The sequence below is a fragment of the Mustelus asterias genome, unplaced genomic scaffold (genome assembly GCF_964213995.1).
Source record: "Mustelus asterias unplaced genomic scaffold, sMusAst1.hap1.1 HAP1_SCAFFOLD_1394, whole genome shotgun sequence".
Classification (NCBI taxonomy): Eukaryota; Metazoa; Chordata; class Chondrichthyes; order Carcharhiniformes; family Triakidae; genus Mustelus; species Mustelus asterias.
The window spans coordinates 26,925-47,816 of NW_027591339.1; the positions used below are offsets into that span (position 1 = coordinate 26,925).

At 52.8% G+C, this 20,892-nt stretch overlaps 1 protein-coding gene across 2 annotated transcripts in view; it reads right to left on the reverse strand.

Annotated features, from left to right (window-relative positions):
* The window catches only part of LOC144488233 (uncharacterized), a 60,927-nt gene that overhangs the window by 6,496 nt on the left and 33,539 nt on the right, over positions 1 to 20,892 (reverse strand). The window contains exons 10-18 of one of the 2 annotated variants that reach the window (XM_078206268.1): positions 19,720 to 19,809; positions 18,136 to 18,225; positions 15,579 to 15,668; positions 14,024 to 14,113; positions 11,939 to 12,028; positions 10,094 to 10,183; positions 4,271 to 4,345; positions 2,731 to 2,884; positions 2,178 to 2,267 (exon numbers count right to left, since the gene is read on the reverse strand). In XM_078206268.1, coding sequence (XP_078062394.1) covers positions 2,781 to 2,884; positions 4,271 to 4,345; positions 10,094 to 10,183; positions 11,939 to 12,028; positions 14,024 to 14,113; positions 15,579 to 15,668; positions 18,136 to 18,225; positions 19,720 to 19,809 — 719 coding nt within the window. In that variant the 3' untranslated portion in view covers positions 2,178 to 2,267; positions 2,731 to 2,780. Of the gene's footprint in view, positions 1 to 2,151; positions 2,268 to 2,730; positions 2,885 to 4,270; positions 4,346 to 10,093; positions 10,184 to 11,938; positions 12,029 to 14,023; positions 14,114 to 15,578; positions 15,669 to 18,135; positions 18,226 to 19,719; positions 19,810 to 20,892 lie in introns of those variants that run through there. The other variant, XM_078206267.1, reaches the window with a different exon arrangement.

A 20,892-nucleotide genomic window follows, 5' to 3' on the forward strand; every position in this document is an offset into this window, starting at 1 on the left:
GAAGAATGAGGAGGATCACCAGAAACCTATAAAATTCGAACAGGAGTAGGCAGGCTCGATGAAGGAAGGATGTTCCCGATGGTGGGGAAATCCAGAATCAGGACTTACAGTCCGAGGATACGGGGTAAAAAAAATCAGGACGGAGACGAGGGAAATTTTTGTTCGCCCAGGGAGTGGCGAATTTGTGAAGTTCCCGACCTCCGAAAACTGTTGAGGCCAAAACATTGTGTGTTTTCAAGAAAAAGTTAGATATGTTATAGTTAGAATCGGGCAAACAGGTAGGGAGGTCATGGAACCTTTACAGATTAAAGGGGAGGAGGTGCTCGCTGTCTTGAGGCAAATCAGAGTGGATAAATCCCCAAGACCGGACAGGGTATTCCCACGGACCTTGAGAGAAGCTAGTGTTGAACTTGCAGGGGCCCTGGCAGACATATTTAAAATGTCAGTATTCACGGGGGAGGTGCCGGATGATTGGAGGGTGGCTCATGTTGTTCTGTTGTTTAAAAAAGGTTCCAAAAGAAATCATGGAAATTATAAGCCAGTCAGTTTGACGTCGGTGGTGGGCAAGTTATTGGAAGGTGTGATAAGGGATTGGATCTACAAATATTTGGATAGACAGGGACTTATTAGGGAGAGTCAACATGGCTTTGTGCATGATAGGTCATGTCTGATGAATCTATTCGAGTTTTTCGAGGAGGTTACCAGGAAAGTGGATGAAGGGAAGGCGGTGGATGTTGTCCACCTGGATTTCAGCAAGGCCTTTGACAAGGTCCCTCATGGGAGGTCAGTTAGGAAGGTTCAGTCGCTGGGTATACATGGGGAGGTAGTAAATTGGATTAGACGCTGGCTCAATGGAAGAAGCCAGAGAGTGGTTGTGGAGGATTGCTTTCTGAGTGGAGGCCTGTGACTAGTGGTGTGCCGCAGGGATCGGTGTTGGGTCCATTGTTGTTTGTCATCTATATCAATGATCTGGATGATAATGTGGTAAATTGGATCAGCAAATTTGCTGATGATACAAAGCTTGGAGGTGTAGTGGACAGTGAGGAAGGTTTTCAAAGCTTGCAGAGGGATTTGGACCAATTGGAAAAATGGGCTGAAAAATGGCAAATGGAATTTAATGCAGACAAGTGTGAGATATTGCACTTTGGAAGGACAAACCAAAGTAGAACGTACAGGGTAAATGGTAGGACTCTGAAGAGTGCAGTTGAACAGAGGGATTTGGGAATACAGGTACAGAGTTCCCTAAAAGTGATGTCACTCAGGTGGATAGGGTCGTAAAGAATGCCTTTGGTACATTAGCCTTTATAAATCGGAGTATCGGATATAAAAGTTGGAATGTTATGGTAAGGTTAGATAAGGCATTGGTGAGGCCAAATTTAGGGTATTGTGCACAGTTTTGGTCACCGAGTTACTGGAAGGATGTAAATAAGGTTGAAAGAGTGCAGAGAAGGTTCACAAGGATGTTGCCGGGACTTGAGAAGCTGAGTTATAGAGAGGGATTGAATAGGTTGGGACTTTATTCCCTGGAGGTTAGAAGATTGAGGGGAGATTTGATAGAGGTGTATAAGATTTTGATGGGTATAGATAGAGTGAATGCAAGCAGGCTTTTTCCGCTGAGGCGAGGGAAGAAAAAAACCTGAGGGCGTGGGTTAAGGGTCAAAGGAGAAAAGTTTAAAGGGAATATTAGGGGGGGCTTCTTCACGCAGAGAGTGGTGGGAGTGTGGAATGAGCTGCCAGATAAAGTGGTAAATGCGGGGTCACTTTTAACATTTAAGAAAAACTTGGACGGGTTGATGGATGAGAGGGGTGTGGAGGGATATGGTCCAAGTGCAGGTCAGTGGGACTAGGCATAAAATGGTTCGGCACAGACAAGAAGGGCCAAAAGGCCTGTTTCTGAGCTGTAATTTTCTATGGTTCGATGTCTCTTGGAGCAAATGGGATGAAACACTATCGAGGGGGAGGGGGAGGGGGAGGGGGTGGGGGTGGGGGAGGGGAGGGGAGGGAGGGGGAGGGAAGGGAAGGGGAGGGGAGGGCGGGAGAAGCTTACTGAGTTGGATGATCAGCCATGATCGTACTGAATGCTGGAGCAGACAGCAAGGGATGAATGGCCTCCTCCTGCCCCTACTTTGGATGTATCGCTGAATTCTATACCTGTCGAAGGTAGGCAGCCTTTTCATCGGCGGTTTCCAGCTTGTTGTTCCCCACGTACATCACTTGCACCTCGACGTCCATGGCATCACAGTCTTCCTCCGACAGAGACAGGAAACCTGAAACATGGAGAGGACAGGACGTGAGCTGATTTCCCTGGGTGCAATCAAGGTGTTCCTGAGGCGAGGATGAGGGGTGGAGAGTTACAACAGAAAGATCAAAGGCTCCTCGATATTCAGGACCAGCAGAATCCAGAGGGAAAACCGCCCACACAAGATCCCTTTTCCCGTTCACCCCAGTCCCAATGAGGGTGAGGAATGTCACTCCAAGACCCCTCAAGCTCCGGGCAATGGAGTAAGAGGGGAGGGGGGGGGGTAAATGGAGCCCCCGTGTGACTGAGACGACACACTTCACATTAAAAACTGTAACAGCTTCCATCAGCCCCATGAGGTTGACATCCTGGAGTGAGAGTTTCCGGATTGAGGGACATCATTGTCTGCCTCAAACAGGGAACACATGCTCCCACACAACATACTCATGGACATTGTTGAAGACAAAACACAAACACAATCACGAGTTAACCTCCGCTGGAGTGTGGATGGGATGCACATTTCAATGGATCAGCATCAGGCTCAAGAACCAGGAGACACAGAGAGAGATGGAGCATCGCTCAGAGGTACACTGAGGGTTTGGTGGGCACCGAGTCTCAGTTTCCGGACTGGACCTGGATCTGGATCTGGAACGGGGAAGACAAGAAGCTCAGCAAATTCCAAGCAAGAGGAACACTGCTGAGGGGCAAAAGACAGCAAACTCCACAAATCGTGAGAGTGTGAGGCAGAGAGAGCACTCCCTAAAATGTACACCCTCTGTCCCGACAGCCCACTCCCCTCCGTCCCGACAGCCCACTCCCCTCCGTCCCGACAGCCCACTCCCCTCCGTCCCGACAGCCCACTCCCCTCCGTCCCGACAGCCCACTCTCCTCCGTCCCGACAGCCCACTCCCCTCCGTCCCGACAGCCCACTCCCCTCCGTCCCGACAGCCCACCCCCCTCCGTCCCGACAGCCCACTCCCCTCCGTCCCGACAGCCCACTCCCCTCCGTCCCGACAGCCCACTCCCCTCCGTCCCGACAGCCCACTCCCCTCCGTCCCGACAGCCCACCCCCCTCCGTCCCGACGTCCCACTCCCCTCACTCGCTCCGTCCCACTCCCCTCACTCGCTCCGTCCCACTCCCCTCACTCGCTCCGTCCCACTCCCCTCACTCGCTCCGTCCCACTCCCCTCACTCGCTCCGTCCCACTCCCCTCACTCGCTCCGTCCCACTCCCCTCACTCGCTCCGTCCCACTCCCCTCACTCGCTCCGTCCCACTCCCCTCACTCGCTCCGTCCCACTCCCCTCACTCGCTCCGTCCCACTCCCCTCACTCGCTCCGTCCCACTCCCCTCACTCGCTCCGTCCCACTCCCCTCACTCGCTCCGTCCCACTCCCCTCACTCGCTCCGTCCCACTCCCCTCACTCGCTCCGTCCCACTCCCCTCACTCGCTCCGTCCCACTCCCCTCACTCGCTCCGTCCCACTCCCCTCACTCGCTCCGTCCCACTCCCCTCACTCGCTCCGTCCCACTCCCCTCACTCGCTCCGTCCCACTCCCCCCCACTCCCCTCACTCGCTCCGTCCCACTCCCCTCACTCGCTCCGTCCCACTCCCCTCACTCGCTCCGTCCCACTCCCCTCACTCGCTCCGTCCCACTCAACCCGTCCCACTCCCCTCACTCGCTCCGTTCCACTCCCCTCACTCGCTCCGTCCCACTCCCCTCACTCGCTCCGTCCCACTCCCCTCACTCGCTCCGTCCCACTCCCCTCACTCGCTCTGTCCCACTCCCCTCACTCGCTCCGTCCCACTTCCCTCATCGCACATCCCTCGATAGCTGTAAATAAATAAACACTGCCTCTGATGTAAAATCTCTCCATCCAGATCATTGAGTTGATCTTTAACTCTGCAATTATTCTCACTCACTCACTGCTCCCACTCCATCAGGAAATGCCTGAGTGAATCTTCAGGACTGACATCTTCAGATGTCACACTGAGGGATTAATTCATCGTCAACATTGACTGAGTTTCACCTACCAGGAATTGAAGAACCCGCTTGGACAGTGGATGATTGGTCCGTTTTTCCCCCACATTCCCGAGTTGTGGATTTTCCTGGAATGAGATAGAACCATAGAAAATTACAGCTCAGAAACAGGCCTTTTGGCCCTTCTTGTCTGGGCCGAACCATTTTATGCCTAGTCCCACTGACCTGCACTTGGGCCATATCCCTCCACACCCCTCTCATCCATGAACCCGTCCAAGTTTTTCTTAAATGTTAAAAGTGACCCCGCATTTACCACTTTATCCGGCAGCTGATTCCACACTCCCACCACTCTCTGCATGAAGAAGCCCCCCCAAATATTCCCTTTAAACTTTTCTCCTTTCACCCTTAACCCATGCCCTCTGGTTTTTTTCTCCCCACGCCTCAGTGGAAAAAGCCTGCTTGCATTCACTCTATCTATACCCATCAAAATCTTATACACCTCTATCAAATCTCCCCTCAATCTTCTACACTCCAGGGAATAAAGTCCCAACCTATTCAATCTCTCTCTGTAACTCAGCTTCTCAAGTCCCGGCAACATCCTTGTGAACCTTCTCTGCCCTCTTTCAATCTTATTTACATCCTTCCTGTAACTAGGTGACCAAAACTGGACACAATACTCCAGATTCGGCCTCACCAATGCCTTATATAACGTTACCATAACACTCCAACTTTTATACTCGATACTCCGATTTATAAAGGCCAATGTACCAAAGGCACTCTTTACGACCCTATCCACCTGTGATGTCACTTTTAGGGAATTCTGTACCTGTATTCCCAGATGCCTCAGTTCAACTGCACTCTTCAGAGTCCTACCATTTACCCTGTACGTTCTACTTTGGTTTGTCCTTCCAAAGTGCAATATCTCACACTTGTCTGCGTTAAATTCCATTTGCCATTTTTCAGCCCATTTTTCTAGTTGGTCCAAATCCCTCTGCAAGCTTTGAAAACCTTCCTCACTGTCCACTACACCTCCAATCTTTGTATCATCAGCAAACTTGCTGATCCAATTAACCACATTATCATCCAGATCATTGATATAGATGACAAACAACAATGGACCCAACACCGATCCCTGCGGCACACCACTAGTCACAGGCCTCCACTCAGAGAAGCAATCCTCCACAACCACTCTCTGGCTTCTTCCATTGAGCCAGTGCCTTATCCAATTTACTACCTCCCCATGTATACCCAGCGACTGAACCTTCCTAACTAACCTCCCATGAGGGACCTTGTCAAAGGCCTTGCTGAAATCCAGGTAGACAACATCCACCGCCTTCCCTTCATCCACTTTCCTGGTAACCTCCTCGAAAAACTCTAATAGATTGATCAAACATGACCTACCACGCACAAAGCCATGTTGACTCTCCCTAATAAGTCCCTGTCTATCCAAATATTTGTAGATCCTATCCCTTATCACACCTTCCAATAACTTGCCCACCACCGAACAAAGAAGAACAAAGAACAAAGAACAGTACAGCACAGGAAACAGGCCCTTCGGCCCTCCAAGCCTGTGCCGCTCCTTGGTCCAACTGGACCAATCGTTTGTATCCCTCCATTCCCAGGCTGCTCATGTGACTATCCAGGTAAGTCTTAAACGATGTCAGCGTGCCTGCCTCCACCACCCTACTTGGCAGCGCATTCCAGGCCCCCACCACCCTCTGTGTAAAAAACGTCCCTCTGATGTCTGAGTTATACTTCGCCCCTCTCAGCTTGAGCCCATGACCCCTCGTGATCGTCACCTCCGACCTGGGAAAAAGCTTCCCACTGTTCACCCTATCTATACCCTTCATAATCTTGTATACCTCTATTAGATCTCCCCTCATTCTCCATCTTTCCAAGGAGAACAACCCCAGTCTACCCAATCTCTCCTCATAGCTAAGACCCTCCATACCAGGCAACATCCTGGTAAACCTTCTCTGCACTCTCTCCAATGCCTCCACGTCCTTCTGGTAGTGCGGCGACCAGAACTGGACGCAGTACTCCAAATGTGGCCTAACCAGCGTTCTATACAGCTGCATCATCAGACTCCAGCTTTTATACTCTATACCCCGTCCTATAAAGGCAAGCATACCATATGCCTTCTTCACCACCTTCTCCACCTGTGTTGCCACCTTCAAGGATTTGTGGACTTGCACACCTAGGTCCCTCTGTGTTTCTATACTCCTGATGACTCTGCCATTTATTGTATAACTCCTCCCTACATTATTTCTTCCAAAATGCATCACTTCGCATTTATCCGGATTAAACTCCATCTGCCACCTCTCCGCCCAATTTTCCAGCCTATCTATATCCTGCTGTATTGCCCGACAATGCTCTTCGCTATCCGCAATTCCAGCCATCTTCGTGTCATCCGCAAACTTGCTGATTACACCAGTTACACCTTCTTCCAAATCATTTATATATATCACAAATAGCAGAGGTCCCAGTACAGAGCCCTGGGAACACCACTGGTCACAGACCTCCAGCCGGAAAAAGACCCTTCGACCACTACCCTCTGTCTCCTATGGCCAAGCCAGTTCTCCACCCATCTAGCCACTTCTCCTTGTATCCCATGAGCCTTAACCTTCTTAACCAACCTGCCATGTGGGACTTTGTCAAATGACTTACTGAAATCCATATAGACGACATCCACGGCCCTTCCTTCATCAACCCTTTTTGTCACTTCCTCAAAAAACTCCACCAAATTTGTAAGGCACGACCTCCCTCTTACAAAACCATGCTGTCTGTCACTAATGAGATTGTTTTGTTCTAAATGCACATACATCCTGTCTCTAAGAATCCTCTCCAACAACTTCCCTACCACGGACGTCAAGCTCACCGGCCTATAATTTCCTGGGTTATCCCTGCTACCCTTCTTAAACAACGGGACCACATTCGCTATCCTCCAATCCTCAGGGACCTCACCCGTGTCCAAAGAAGCGACAAAGATTTCCGTCAGAGGCCCAGCAATTTCACCTCTCGTCTCCCTGAGCTGTCGAGGATAGATACCATCAGGCCCTGGGGCTTTGTCAGTTTTAATGTTCCCTAAAAAACCTAACACTTCCTCTCTTGTAATGGAGATTTTCTCTAACGGGTCAACACCTCCCTCCGAGACACTCCCAGTTAACACGCCCCTCTCCTTCGTGAATACCGATGCAAAGTATTCATTTAGGATCTCCCCTATTCCCTTGGGTTCTAAGCATAATTCCCCTCCTTTGTCCCTGAGAGATCCGATTTTCTCCCTGACAACTCTTTTGTTCCTAACGTATGAATAGAATGCCTTAGGATTCTCCTTCATCCTGCCTGCCAAGAACATCTCGTGACCTCTTTTTGCCCTTCTAACTCCCCGTTTGAGATCTTTCCTACTCTCTCTGTATTCCTCCAGAGCTCCATCTGTTTTCAGTTGCCTGGACTTAACGTACGCCTCACTTTTCATTTTAATCAGATCCTCAATTTCCCTGGTTATCCACGGCTCTCGAATCCTACCTTTCCTATCTTTCCTTTTTACAGGCACATGCCTATCCTGCAGCCTTATCAATAATTCCTTAAAAGACTCCCACATGCCAGACGCGGACTTACCCTCGAACATCCTCTCGCAATCAACATCCACCAATTCCTGCCTAATTCGGCTAGAGTCAGCCTTCCCCCAATTTCGCACCCTGCCCGTAGGACAGCACTCATCCTTGTCCATTACTGTCCTAAAGTTAACAGAGTTGTGGTCACTATTTGCCACATGTTCCCCTACCGAAACTTTGACGACCTGACCGGGCTCATTTCCCAGAACGAGGTCCAGTATAGCCCCCTCTCTCGTCGGGCTATCTACATACTGTTCCAAAGAACCTTCCAGTACGCATTTTACAAATTCCTCCCCGTCCGGACCCCCAGCTCTAAGCACTTTCCAGTCTGTGCCAGGGAAATTAAAGTCCCCCACTACAACAACCCTATGTTTTCTGCACCTATCCAGAATCTCCTGACATATCCTTTCCTCCACTTCCCGACGTCAAACTTACTGGCCGATAATTTCCCGGATTTCTTTTGGAACCTTTTTTAAACAACGGAACAACATGAGCCACCCTCCAATCATCTGGCACCTCCCCCGTGAATACTGACATTTTAAATGTGTCTGCCAGGGCCCCTGCAAGTTCAACACCAGTTTCCCTCAAGGTCCGTGGGAAAACCCTGTCCGGTCCTGGGGATTAATCCACTCTGATTTGCCTCAAGACAGCGAGCACCTCCTCCCCTTTAATCTGAAAATGAAGAGACTTCACAACTTGCGATTGGACGATCCCACAACAGACCATAATACTCAGACCAGATTCTGGACAGAACCTTGACCAAAACATTTCTAAAACATTCCTCTTCTGAAAGTCTCGTCAGTGCCAATACACCACATTTCTCGAAAAGAGATGCACTCTTGAAGTTTTCCAAATGGAACTCATCAGGACTCAGATGCAACAAAACCCAATCTGACACTATGTGTAGCGTGGGAAAGATGGTGCTGATTTGTTGCCATGTAATTTACATATCGGAGACTGCCCACCAACTAATCAGCCTCCTGCTCCAATGGAGTGTAAATTATTTCTACCTTTGAGGTTTCGTACCCTTGATAATCTGTCATGATGAGTTCAAGATGAAAAGTTTTGACAGCATTTATCTTTACTCAGAGATTCACAAATTCAGACGCTGCACCCCACTCCCCTCACTCACTCCATCCCACTCCCATCACTCACTCCATCCCGCTCCCATCACTCACTCCATCCCGCTCCCCTCACTCACTCCATCCCGCTCCCCTCACTCACTCCATCCCGCTCCTCTCACTCACTCCATCCCGCTCCCCTCACTCACTCCATCCCACTCCCCCCATCCCACTCGCCTCACTCACTCCATCCCACTCGCCTCACTCACTCCATCCAGCTCCCCTCACTCACTCCATTCAGCTCCCCTCACTCACAAAATCCAGCTCCCCTCACTCACACCATCCATCTCCCCTCACTTGCTACATCCCACTCCCCTCACTCGCTCCATCCCAATCCCCGCACTCGCTCAATCCCGCTCCCCTCACTCACTCCGTCCCGCTCCCCTCACTCACTCCGTCCCGCTCCCCTCACTCGCTCCGTCCCGCTCCCCTCACTCAGTCCGTCCCACTCCCCTCTCACTCCATCCCACTCCCCTCACTCACTCCATCCCACTCCCCACAATCGCTCCATCCCGCTCCCCTCAATCGCTCCATCCCGCTCCCCTCACTCGCTCCATGCCACTCCCCTCACTCGCTCCGTCCCACTCCCTTCACTCGCTCCGTCCCACTCCCCTCACTCACTCCGTCCCTCTCCCCTCACTCGCTACATCCCATTCCCCTCACTCACTCCATCCCACTCCCCTCACTCACTCCATCCCACTCCCCTCACTCACTCCATCCCACTCCCCTCACTCACCCCATCCCACTCCCCTCACTCACTCCAACCAGCTCCCCTCACTCACTCCAACCAGCTCCCCTCACTCACTCCATCCCACTCCCCTCACTCCCTCAATCCCGCTCCCCTCAGTCACTGCATCCCACTCCCTCAGTCACTCCATCCCATTCCCCTCACTCACTCCATCCCACTCCCCTCACTCACTGCATCCCTCTCCCCTCAATGGCTGTGACTATATCCACATTGTCTCTGAGGTATCGTCTCTCCATTCAGGTTATTGACTTTAACTTTAACTCTACGATGATTCTCACTCACTCACTGCTCCCACTCCATCAGTAAATGTCTGAGTGAATCTTGAGCACTGACATCTCCATGTGTCACACTGAGTGAACAATTCATCTAGAACGTTCCCTGAGTTTCACCTACCTGCGGTTGAAGAATCGGCGGGGACAGTGGATGATTGTTGGGTGGGTTTTCCAGTCGATTTTCCCCCAGTTTCCCGAGTTGTGGATTTTCCTGGATGGAGAATGAGATAAAGAGAATTGAAAACTTGCTGATTGGACAATTCCAGAACAGACCATAATACTCAGACCAGATTCCGGGCAATATCATGACGGTAACAATTTAAAAACCTTCTTCACCCAAGCCGGTCGTCAGTCCCAACACATCACATTACTCGAGTATGGTCGGGAAAAGAGATGAAGAGTTAAAACTTTCCACCCTGGACTCATCAGGACTCAGATACAACAAAACCAAATCGTACAGGGACAAACAATTTGCGCAGCGTCGGATAGATGCTGCTGATTTGTTGGCTTGTCATTGGGAAACTCATTGTAATGCTCCATTGGACAGAGAACTGCAAACTGATGTTTCCTCAACAACTTCACTATTTGGAGAACATGCAGAGAGTGGCCCTGAGTGTAAAATTATTCATCTTCAACAAGTCTATTTGAGGCACATTGCAAGCAAGGGCGAGAATCAGAAAATGGCTGCTGTGTAATTCTTGGTACCTGCGTGATTGTTCGTTAAGTTTTATCCAATTGCACAATTCCAATTCATGTCACTCCATCCCACTCCCCTCACTCACTCCATCCCACTCCCCTCATTCACTCCATCCCACTCCCCTCACTCACTCCATCCCACTCCCCTCACTCACTCCATCCCACTCCCCTCACTCACTCCATCCCACTCCCCTCACTCACTCCATCCCACTCCCCTCACTCACTCCATCCCACTCCCCTCACTCACTCCATCCCACTCCCCTCACTCACTCCATCCCACTCCCCTCACTCGCGCCGTCCCACTCCCCTCACTCGCGCCGTCCCACTCCCCTCACTCGCTCCATCCCACTCCCCTCACTCGTGCCATCCCACTCCCCTCACTCACTCCATCCCACTCCCCTCACTCACTCCATCCCACTCCCCTCACTCACGACATCCCAATCCCCTCCCTCGCTCCATCCCACTCCCCTCACTCGCTCCATCCCACTCCCCTCACTCGCTCCATCCCACTCCCCTCACTCGCTCCATCCCACTCCCCTCACTCGCTCCATCCCACTCCCCTCACTCGCTCCATCCCACTCCCCTCACTCGCTCCATCCCACTCCCCTCACTCGCTCCATCCCACTCCCCTCACTCGCTCCATCCCACTCCCCTCACTCGCTCAATCCCACTCCCCTCACTCGCTCCATCCCACTCCCCTCACTCGCTCCATCCCACTCCCTCACTCGCTCCATCCCACTCCCTCACTCGCTCCATCCCACTCCCTCACTCGCTCCATCCCACTCCCTCACTCGCTCCATCCCACTCTCCTCACTCGCTCCATCCCACTCCCCTCACTCGTTCCATCCCACTCCCCTCACTCGTTCCATCCCACTCCCCTCACTCGCTCCATCCCGCTCTCCACACTCACTGCACCCCACTCCCCTCACTCACTCCATCCCGCTTTCCTCACTCGCTCCATCCAGCTCCCCTCACTCGCTCCATCCCACTCCCCTCACTCACTCCATTCCTCTCCCCTCACTCACACCATCCCTCTCCCCTCACTCAGTCCATCCCTCTCCCCTCAATGGCTGTGACTATATCCACATTGTCTCTGAGGTATCGTCTCTCCATTCAGGTTATTGACTTTAACTTTAACTCTACGATGATTCTCACTCACTCACTGCTCCCACTCCATCAGTAAATGTCTGAGTGAATCTTGAGCACTGACATCTCCATGTGTCACACTGAGTGAACAATTCATCCAGAACATTCCCTGAGTTTCACCTACCTGGGGCTGAAGAATCGACAGGGACAGTGGATGATTGTTGGGTGGGTTTTCCAGTCGATTTTCCCCCAGCTTCCCGAGTTGTGGATTTTCCTGGATGGAGAATGAGATGAAGAGAATTGAAAACTTGCTGATTGGACAATTCCAGAACAGACCATAATACTCAGACCAGATTCCGGACGGTAACAATTTAAAAACCTTCCTCACCCAAGTGGGTCGTCAGTCCCAAAACATCACATTCCTCGAGTATGGTCGGGAAAAGAGATGCAGAGTTAAAACTTTCCACCCTGGACTCATCAGGACTCAGATACAACAAAACCAAATCGTACAGGGACAAACAATTTGCGCAGCGTCGGATAGATGCTGCTGTTTTGTTGGCTTATCATTGGGAAACTCATTGTAATGCTCCATTCGACAGAGAACTGCAAGCTGATGTTTCCTCAACAACTTCACTATTTGGAGGACATGCAGAGAGTGGCCCTGAGTGCAAAATTATTCATCTTCAACAATTCTATTTGAGGCACATTGCAAGCAAGGGCGAGAATCAGAAAATGGCTGCTGTGTAATTCTTGGTACCTGCGTGATTGTTCGGTAGGTTTTATCCAATTGCACAATTCCAATTAATGTCACTCCATCCCACTCCCCTCACTTGCTCCATCCCGCTCCCCTCACTCGCTCCATTCCGCTCTCCACACTCACTGCACCCCACTCCCCTCATTCACTCCATCCCACTCCCCTCACTCACTCCATCCCGCTTCCCTCACTCGCTCCATCCAGCTCCCCTCACTCACTCCATCCCACTCCCCTCACTCACTCCATCCCACTCCCCTCACTCGCTCCATCCCGCTCCCCTCACTCACTCCGTCCCACTCCCCTCACTCACTCCGTCCCACTCCCCTCTCACTCTATCCCACTCCCCTCACTCACTCCATTCCACTGCCCTCAATCGCTCCATCCCGCTCCCCTCAATCGCTCCATCCCGCTCCCCTCACTCGCTCCATTCCACTCCCCTCACTCGCTCCATCCCACTCCCCTCACTCCCTCCGTCCCAAACGCCTCACTCACTCCGTCCCAAACCCCTCACTCACTCCGTCCCAAACCCCTCACTCACTCCATCCCACTCCCCTCACTCGCGCCGTCCCACTCCCCTCACTCGCTCCATCCCACTCCCCTCACTCGTGCCATCACACTCCCCTCACTCACTCCATCCCACTCCCCTCACTCACTCCATCCCACTCCCCTCACTCACGACATCCCAATCCCCTCCCTCGCTCCATCCCACTCCCCTCACTCGCTCCATCCCACTCCCCTCACTCGCTCCATCCCACTCCCCTCACTCGCTCCATCCCACTCCCCTCACTCGCTCCATCCCACTCCCCTCACTCGCTCCATCCCACTCCCCTCACTCGCTCCATTCCACTCCCCTCACTCGCTCCATCCCACTCCCCTCACTCGCTCCATCCCACTCCCCTCACTCGCTCCATCCCACTCCCCTCACTCGCTCCATCCCACTCCCCTCACTCGCTCCATCCCACTCCCTCACTCGCTCCATCCCACTCCCTCACTCGCTCCATCCCACTCCCTCACTCGCTCCATCCCACTCCCTCACTCGCTCCATCCCACTCTCCTCACTCGCTCCATCCCACTCCCCTCACTCGTTCCATCCCACTCCCCTCACTCGTTCCATCCCACTCCCCTCACTCGCTCCATCCCGCTCTCCACACTCACTGCACCCCACTCCCCTCACTCACTCCATCCCGCTTTCCTCACTCGCTCCATCCAGCTCACCTCACTCGCTCCATCCCACTCCCCTCACTCACTCCATTCCTCTCCCCTCACTCACACCATCCCTCTCCCCTCACTCACTCCATCCCTCTCCCCTCAATGGCTGTGACTATATCCACATTGTCTCTGAGGTATCGTCTCTCCATTCAGGTTATTGACTTTAACTTTAACTCTATGATGATTCTCACTCACTCACTGCTCCCACTCCATCAGTAAATGTCTGAGTGAATCTTGAGCACTGACATCTCCATGTGTCACACTGAGTGAACAATTCATCCAGAACGTTCCCTGAGTTTCACCTACCTGGGGCTGAAGAATCGACAGGGACAGTGGATGATTGTTGGGTGGGTTTTCCAGTCGATTTTCCCCCAGCTTCCCGAGTTGTGGATTTTCCTGGATGGAGAATGAGATGAAGAGAATTGAAAACTTGCTGATTGGACAATTCCAGAACAGACCATAATACTCAGACCAGATTCCGGACGGTAACAATTTAAAAACCTTCCTCACCCAAGTGGGTCGTCAGTCCCAAAACATCACATTCCTCGAGTATGGTCGGGAAAAGAGATGCAGAGTTAAAACTTTCCACCCTGGACTCATCAGGACTCAGATACAACAAAACCAAATCGTACAGGGACAAACAATTTGCGCAGCGTCAGATAGATGCTGCTGTTTTGTTGGCTTATCATTGGGAAACTCATTGTCATGCTCCATTGGACAGAGAACTGCAAGCTGATGTTTCCTCAACAACTTCACTATTTGGAGGACATGCAGAGAGTGGCCCTGAGTGCAAAATTATTCATCTTCAACAATTCTATTTGAGGCACATTGCAAGCAAGGGCGAGAATCAGAAAATGGCTGCTGTGTAATTCTTGGTACATGCGCGATTGTTCGGTAAGTTTTATCCAATTGCACAATTCCAATTAATGTCACTCCATCCCACTCCCCTCACTTGCTCCATCCCGCTCCCCTCACTTGCTCCATCCCGCTCTCCACACTCACTGCACCCCACTCCCCTCATTCACTCCATCCCACTCCCCTCACTCACTCCATCCCGCTTCCCTCACTCGCTCCATCCAGCTCCCCTCACTCACTCCATCCCACTCCCCTCACTCACTCCATCCCACTCCCCTCACTCGCTCCATCCCGCTCCCCTCACTCACTCCGTCCCACTCCCCTCACTCACTCCGTCCCACTCCCCTCACTCTATCCCACTCCCCTCACTCACTCCATTCCACTGCCCTCAATCGCTCCATCCCGCTCCCCTCAATCGCTCCATCCCGCTCCCCTCACTCGCTCCATTCCACTCCCCTCACTCGCTCCATCCCACTCCCCTCACTCCCTCCGTCCCAAACCCCTCACTCACTCCGTCCCAAACCCCTCACTCACTCCGTCCCAAACCCCTCACTCGCTACATCCCATTCCCCACACTCACTCCATCCCACTCCCCTCACTCACTCCATCCCACTCATCATTCACTCCATCCCACTCCCCTCACTCACTCCATCCAGCTCCCCTCACTCACTCCATCCCACTTCCCTCACTCCCTCAATCCCGCTCCCCTCAGTCACTGCATCCCACTCCCTCAGTCACTCCATCCCATTCCCCTCACTCACTCCATCCCACTCCCCTCACTCACTGCATCCCTCTCCCCTCAATGGCTGTGACTATATCCCCATTGTCTCTGAGGTATCGTCTCTCCATTCAGGTTATTGACTTTAACTTTAACTCTACGATGATTCTCACTCACTCACTGCTCCCACTCCATCAGTAAATGCCTGAGTGAATCTTGAGCACTGACATCTCCATGTGTCACACTGAGTGAACAATTCACCTAGAACGTTCCCTGAGTTTCACCTACCTGGGGTTGAAGAATCGGCGGGGACAGTGGATGATTGTTGGGTGGGTTTTCCAGTCGATTTTCCCCCAGTTTCCCGAGTTGTGGATTTTCCTGGATGGAGAATGAGATGAAGAGAATTGAAAACTTGCTGATTGGACAATGCCAGAACAGACCATAATACTCAGACCAGATTCCGGGCAATATCATGACGGTAAGAATTTAAAAACCTTCCTCACCCAAGCCGGTCGTCAGTCCCAACACATCACATTCCTCGAGTATGGTCGGGAAAAGAGATGCAGAGTTAAAACTTTCCACCCTGGACTCATCAGGACTCAGATACAACAAAACCAAATCGTACAGGGACAAACAACTTGCGCAGCGTCGGATAGATGCTGCTGATTTGTTGGCTTGTCATTGGGAAACTCATTGTAATGCTCCATTGGACAGAGAACTGCAAACTGATGTTTCCTCAACAACTTCACTATTTGGAGAACATGCAGAGAGTGGCCCTGAGTGCAAAATTATTCATCTTCAACAAGTCTATTTGAGGCACATTGCAAGCAAGGGCGAGAATCAGAAAATGGCTGCTGTGTAATTCTTGGTAGCTGCGTGATTGTTCGGTAAGTTTTATCCAATTGCACAATTCCAATTCATGTCACTCCATCCCACTCCCCTCACTCACTCCATCCCAATCCCCTCCCTCGCTCCATCCCACTCCCCTCCCTCGCTCCATCCCACTCCCCTCACTCACTCCATCCCACTCCCCTCACTCGTTCCATCCCACTCCCCTCACTCGCTCGATCCCACTCCCCTCACTCGCTCCATCCCACTCCCCTCACTCGCTCCATCCCACTCCCCTCACTCGCTCCATCCCACTCCCCTCACTCGCTCCATCCCACTCCCCTCACTCGCTCCATCCCACTCCCCTCACTCGCTCCATCCCACTCCCGTCACTCGCTCCATCCCACTCCCCTCACTAGCTCCATCCCACTCCCCTCACTCGCTCCATCCCACTCCCCTCACTCGCTCCATCCCACTCCCCTCACTCGCTCCATCCCACTCCCCTCACTCGCTCCATCCCACTCCCCTCACTCGCTCCATCCCACTCCCCTCACTCGCTCCATCCCACTCCCCTCACTCGCTCCATCCCACTCCCCTCACTCGCTCCATCCCACTCCCCTCACTCGCTCCATCCCACTCCCCTCACTCGCTCCATCCCACTCCCCTCACTCGCTCCATCCCACTCCCCTCACTCGCTCCATCCCACTCCCCTCACTCGCTCCATCCCACTCCCCTCACTCGCTCCATCCCACTCCCCTCACTCGCTCCATCCCACTCCCCTCACTCGCTCCATCCCACTCCCCTCACTCGCTCCATCCCACTCCCCTCACTCGCTCCATCCCACTCCCCTCACTCGCTCCATCCCACTCCCCTCACTCGCTCCATCCCACTCCCCTCACTCGCTCCATCCCACTCCCCTCACTCGCTCCATCCCACTCCCCTCACTCGCTCCATCCCACTCCCCTCACTCGCTCCATCCCACTCCCCTCACTCGCTCCATCCCACTCCCCTCACTCGCTCCATCCCACTCCCCTCACTCGCTCCATCCCACTCCCCTCACTCGCTCCATCCCACTCCCCTCACTCGCTCCATCCCACTCCCCTCACTCGCTCCATCCCACTCCCCTCACTCGCTCCATCCCACTCCCCTCACTCGCTCCATCCCACTCCCCTCACTCGCTCCATCCCACTCCCCTCACTCGCTCCATCCCACTCCCCTCACTCGCTCCATCCCACTCCCCTCACTCGCTCCATCCCACTCCCCTCACTCGCTCCATCCCACTCCCCTCACTCGCTCCATCCCACTCCCCTCACTCGCTCCATCCCACTCCCCTCACTCGCTCCATCCCACTCCCCTCACTCGCTCCATCCCACTCCCCTCACTCGCTCCATCCCACTCCCCTCACTCGCTCCATCGCACTCCCTCACTCGCTCCATCGCACTCCCTCACTCGCTCCATCCCACTTCCTCACTCGCTCCATCCCACTCCCTCACTCGCTCCATCCCACTCCCTCACTCGCTCCATCCCACTCTCCTCACTCGCTCCATCCCACTCCCCTCACTCGCTCCATCCCACTCCCCTCACTCGCTCCATCCCGCTCTCCACACTCACTGCACCCCACTCCCCTCATTCACTCCATCCCACTCCCCTCACTCACTCCATCCCGCTTCCCTCACTCGCTCCATCCAGCTCCCCTCACTCGCTCCATCCCACTCCTCTCACTCACTCCATTCCTCTCCCCTCACTCACACCATCCCTCTCCCCTCACTCACACCATCCCTCTCCCCTCACTCACTCCATCCCTCTCCCCTCAATGCCTGTGACTATATCCACATTGTCTCTGAGGTATCGTCTCTCCATTCAGGTTATTGACTTTAACTTTAACTCTACGATGATTCTCACTCACTCGCTGCTCGCACTCCATCAGTAAATGTCTCAGTGAATCTTGAGCACTGAGATCTCCATGTGTCACACTGAGTGAACAATTCATCCAGAACGTTCCCTGAGTTACACATACCTGGGGCTGAAGAATCCACAGGGACAGTGGATGATTGTTGGGTGGGTTTTCCAGTCGATTTTCCCCCAGCTTCCCGAGTTGTGGATTTTCCTGGATGGAGAATGAGATAAAGAGAATTGAAAACTTGCTGATCGGACAATTCCAGAACAGACCATAATACTCAGACCAGATTCCGGACGGTAACAATTTAAAAACCTTCCTCACCCAAGCCGGTCGTCAGTCCCAACACATCACATTCCTCAAGTATGGTCGGGAAAAGAGATGCAGAGTTAAAACTTTCCACCCTGGACTCATCAGGACTCAGATACAGCAAAACCAAATCGTACAGGGACAAACAACTTGCGCAGCGTCGGATAGATGCTGCTGATTTGTTGGCTTGTCATTGGGAAACTCATTGTAATGCTCCATTGGACAGAGAACTGCAAGCTGATGTTTCCTCAACAACTTCGCTATTTGGAGGACATGCAGAGAGTGGCCCTGAGTGCAAAATTATTCATCTTCAACAAGTCTATTAGAGGCACATTGCAAGCAAGGGCGAGAATCAGAAAATGGCTGCTGTGTAATTCTTGGTACCTGCGCGATTGTTCGGTAAGTTTTATCCAATTGCACAATTCCAATTAATGTCACTCCATCCCACTCCCCTCACTTGCTCCATCCCACTCCTCTCACTCGCTCCATCCCGCTCCCCTCACTCGCTCCATCCCGCTCTCCACACTCACTGCACCCCACTCCCTTCATTCACTCCATCCCACTCCCCTCACTCACTCCATCCCGCTTCCTTCACTCGCTCCATCCAGCTCCCCTCACACACTCCATCCCACTCCCCTCACTCGCTCCATCCCACTCCCCTCACTCGCTCCATCCCGCTCCACTCACTCACTCCATCCCACTGCCCTCAATCGCTCCATCCCGCTCCCCTCAATCGCTCCATCCCGCTCCCCTCACTCGCTCCATGCCACTCCCCTCACTCGCTCCATGCCACTCCCCTCACTCGCTCAGTCCCACTCCCCTCACTCGCTCCGTCCCAAACCCCTCACTCACTCCGTCTCTCTCCCCTCACTCGCTACATCCCATTCCCCTCACCCACTCCATCCCACTCCACTCACTCACTCCATCCCACTCCCCTCATTCACTCCATCCCACTCCCCTCATTCACTCCATCCCACTCCCCTCATTCACTCCATCCCACTCCCCTCATTCACTCCATCCCACTCCCCTCACTCACTCCATCCAGCTCCCCTCACTCACTCCATCCCACTCCCCTCACTCCCTCAATCCCGCTCCCCTCAGTCACTGCATCCCACTCCCTCAGTCACTCCATCCCATTCCCCTCACTCACTCCATCCCACTCCCCTCACTCACTGCATCCCTCTCCCCTCAATGGCTGTGACTATATCCCCATTGTCTCTGAGGTATCGTCTCTCCATTCAGGTTATTGACTTTAACTTTAACTCTACGATGATTCTCACTCACTCACTGCTCCCACTCCATCAGTAAATGCCTGAGTGAATCTTGAGCACTGACATCTCCATGTGTCACACTGAGTGAACAATTCATCTAGAACGTTCCCTGAGTTTCACCTACCTGGGGTTGAAGAATCGGCGGGGACAGTGGATGATTGTTGGGTGGGTTTTCCAGTCGATTTTCCCCCAGTTTCCCGAGTTGTGGATTTTCCTGGATGGAGAATGAGATGAAGAGAATTGAAAACTTGCTGATTGGACAATGCCAGAACAGACCATAATACTCAGACCAGATTCCGGGCAATATCATGACGGTAACAATTTAAAAACCTTCCTCACCCAAGCGGGCCCTCAGTCCCAACACATCACATTCCTCGAGTATGGTCGGGAAAAGAGATGCAGAGTTAAAACTTTCCACCCTGGACTCATCAGGACTCAGATACAACAAAACCAAATCGTACAGGGACAAACAACTTGCGCAGCGTCGGATAGATGCTGCTGATTTGTTGGCTTGTCATTGGGAAACTCATTGTAATGCTCCATTGGACAGAGAACTGCAAACTGATGTTTCCTCAACAACTTCACTATTTGGAGAACATGCAGAGAGTGGCCCTGAGTGCAAAATTATTCATCTTCAACAAGTCTATTTGAGGCACATTGCAAGCAAGGGCGAGAATCAGAAAATGGCTGCTGTGTAATTCTTGGTACCTGCGTGATTGTGCGGTAAGTTTTATCCAATTGCACAATTCCAATTCATGTCACTCCATCCCACTCCCCTCACTCGCTCCATCCCACTCCCCTCACTCGCTCCATCCCACTCCCGTCACTCGCGCCATCCCACTCCCCTCACTCACTCCATCCCACTCCCCTCACAGGCGCCATCCCACTCCCCTCACTCGCGCCATCCCACTCTCCTCACTCGCTCCATCCCACTCCCCTCACTCACTCCATCCCACTCCCCTCACAGGCGCCATCCCACTCCCCTCACTCGCGCCATCCCACTCTCCTCACTCGCTCCATCCCACTCCCCTCACTCACTCCATCCCACTCCCCTCACTCACTCCATCCCACTCCCCTCACTCATGACATCCCAATCCCCTCCCTCACTCCATCCCCCTCCCCTCACTCCCTCACTCCCAATCCCCTCACTCCCTCAATCCCACTCCCCTCACTCCCTCCATTCCACTCCCCTCACTTCCTCCATCCCACTCCCCTCACTCGCTCCATCCCACTCCCCTCACTCGCTCCATCCCACTCCTCTCACTCGCTCCATCCCACTCCTCTCACTCGCTCCATC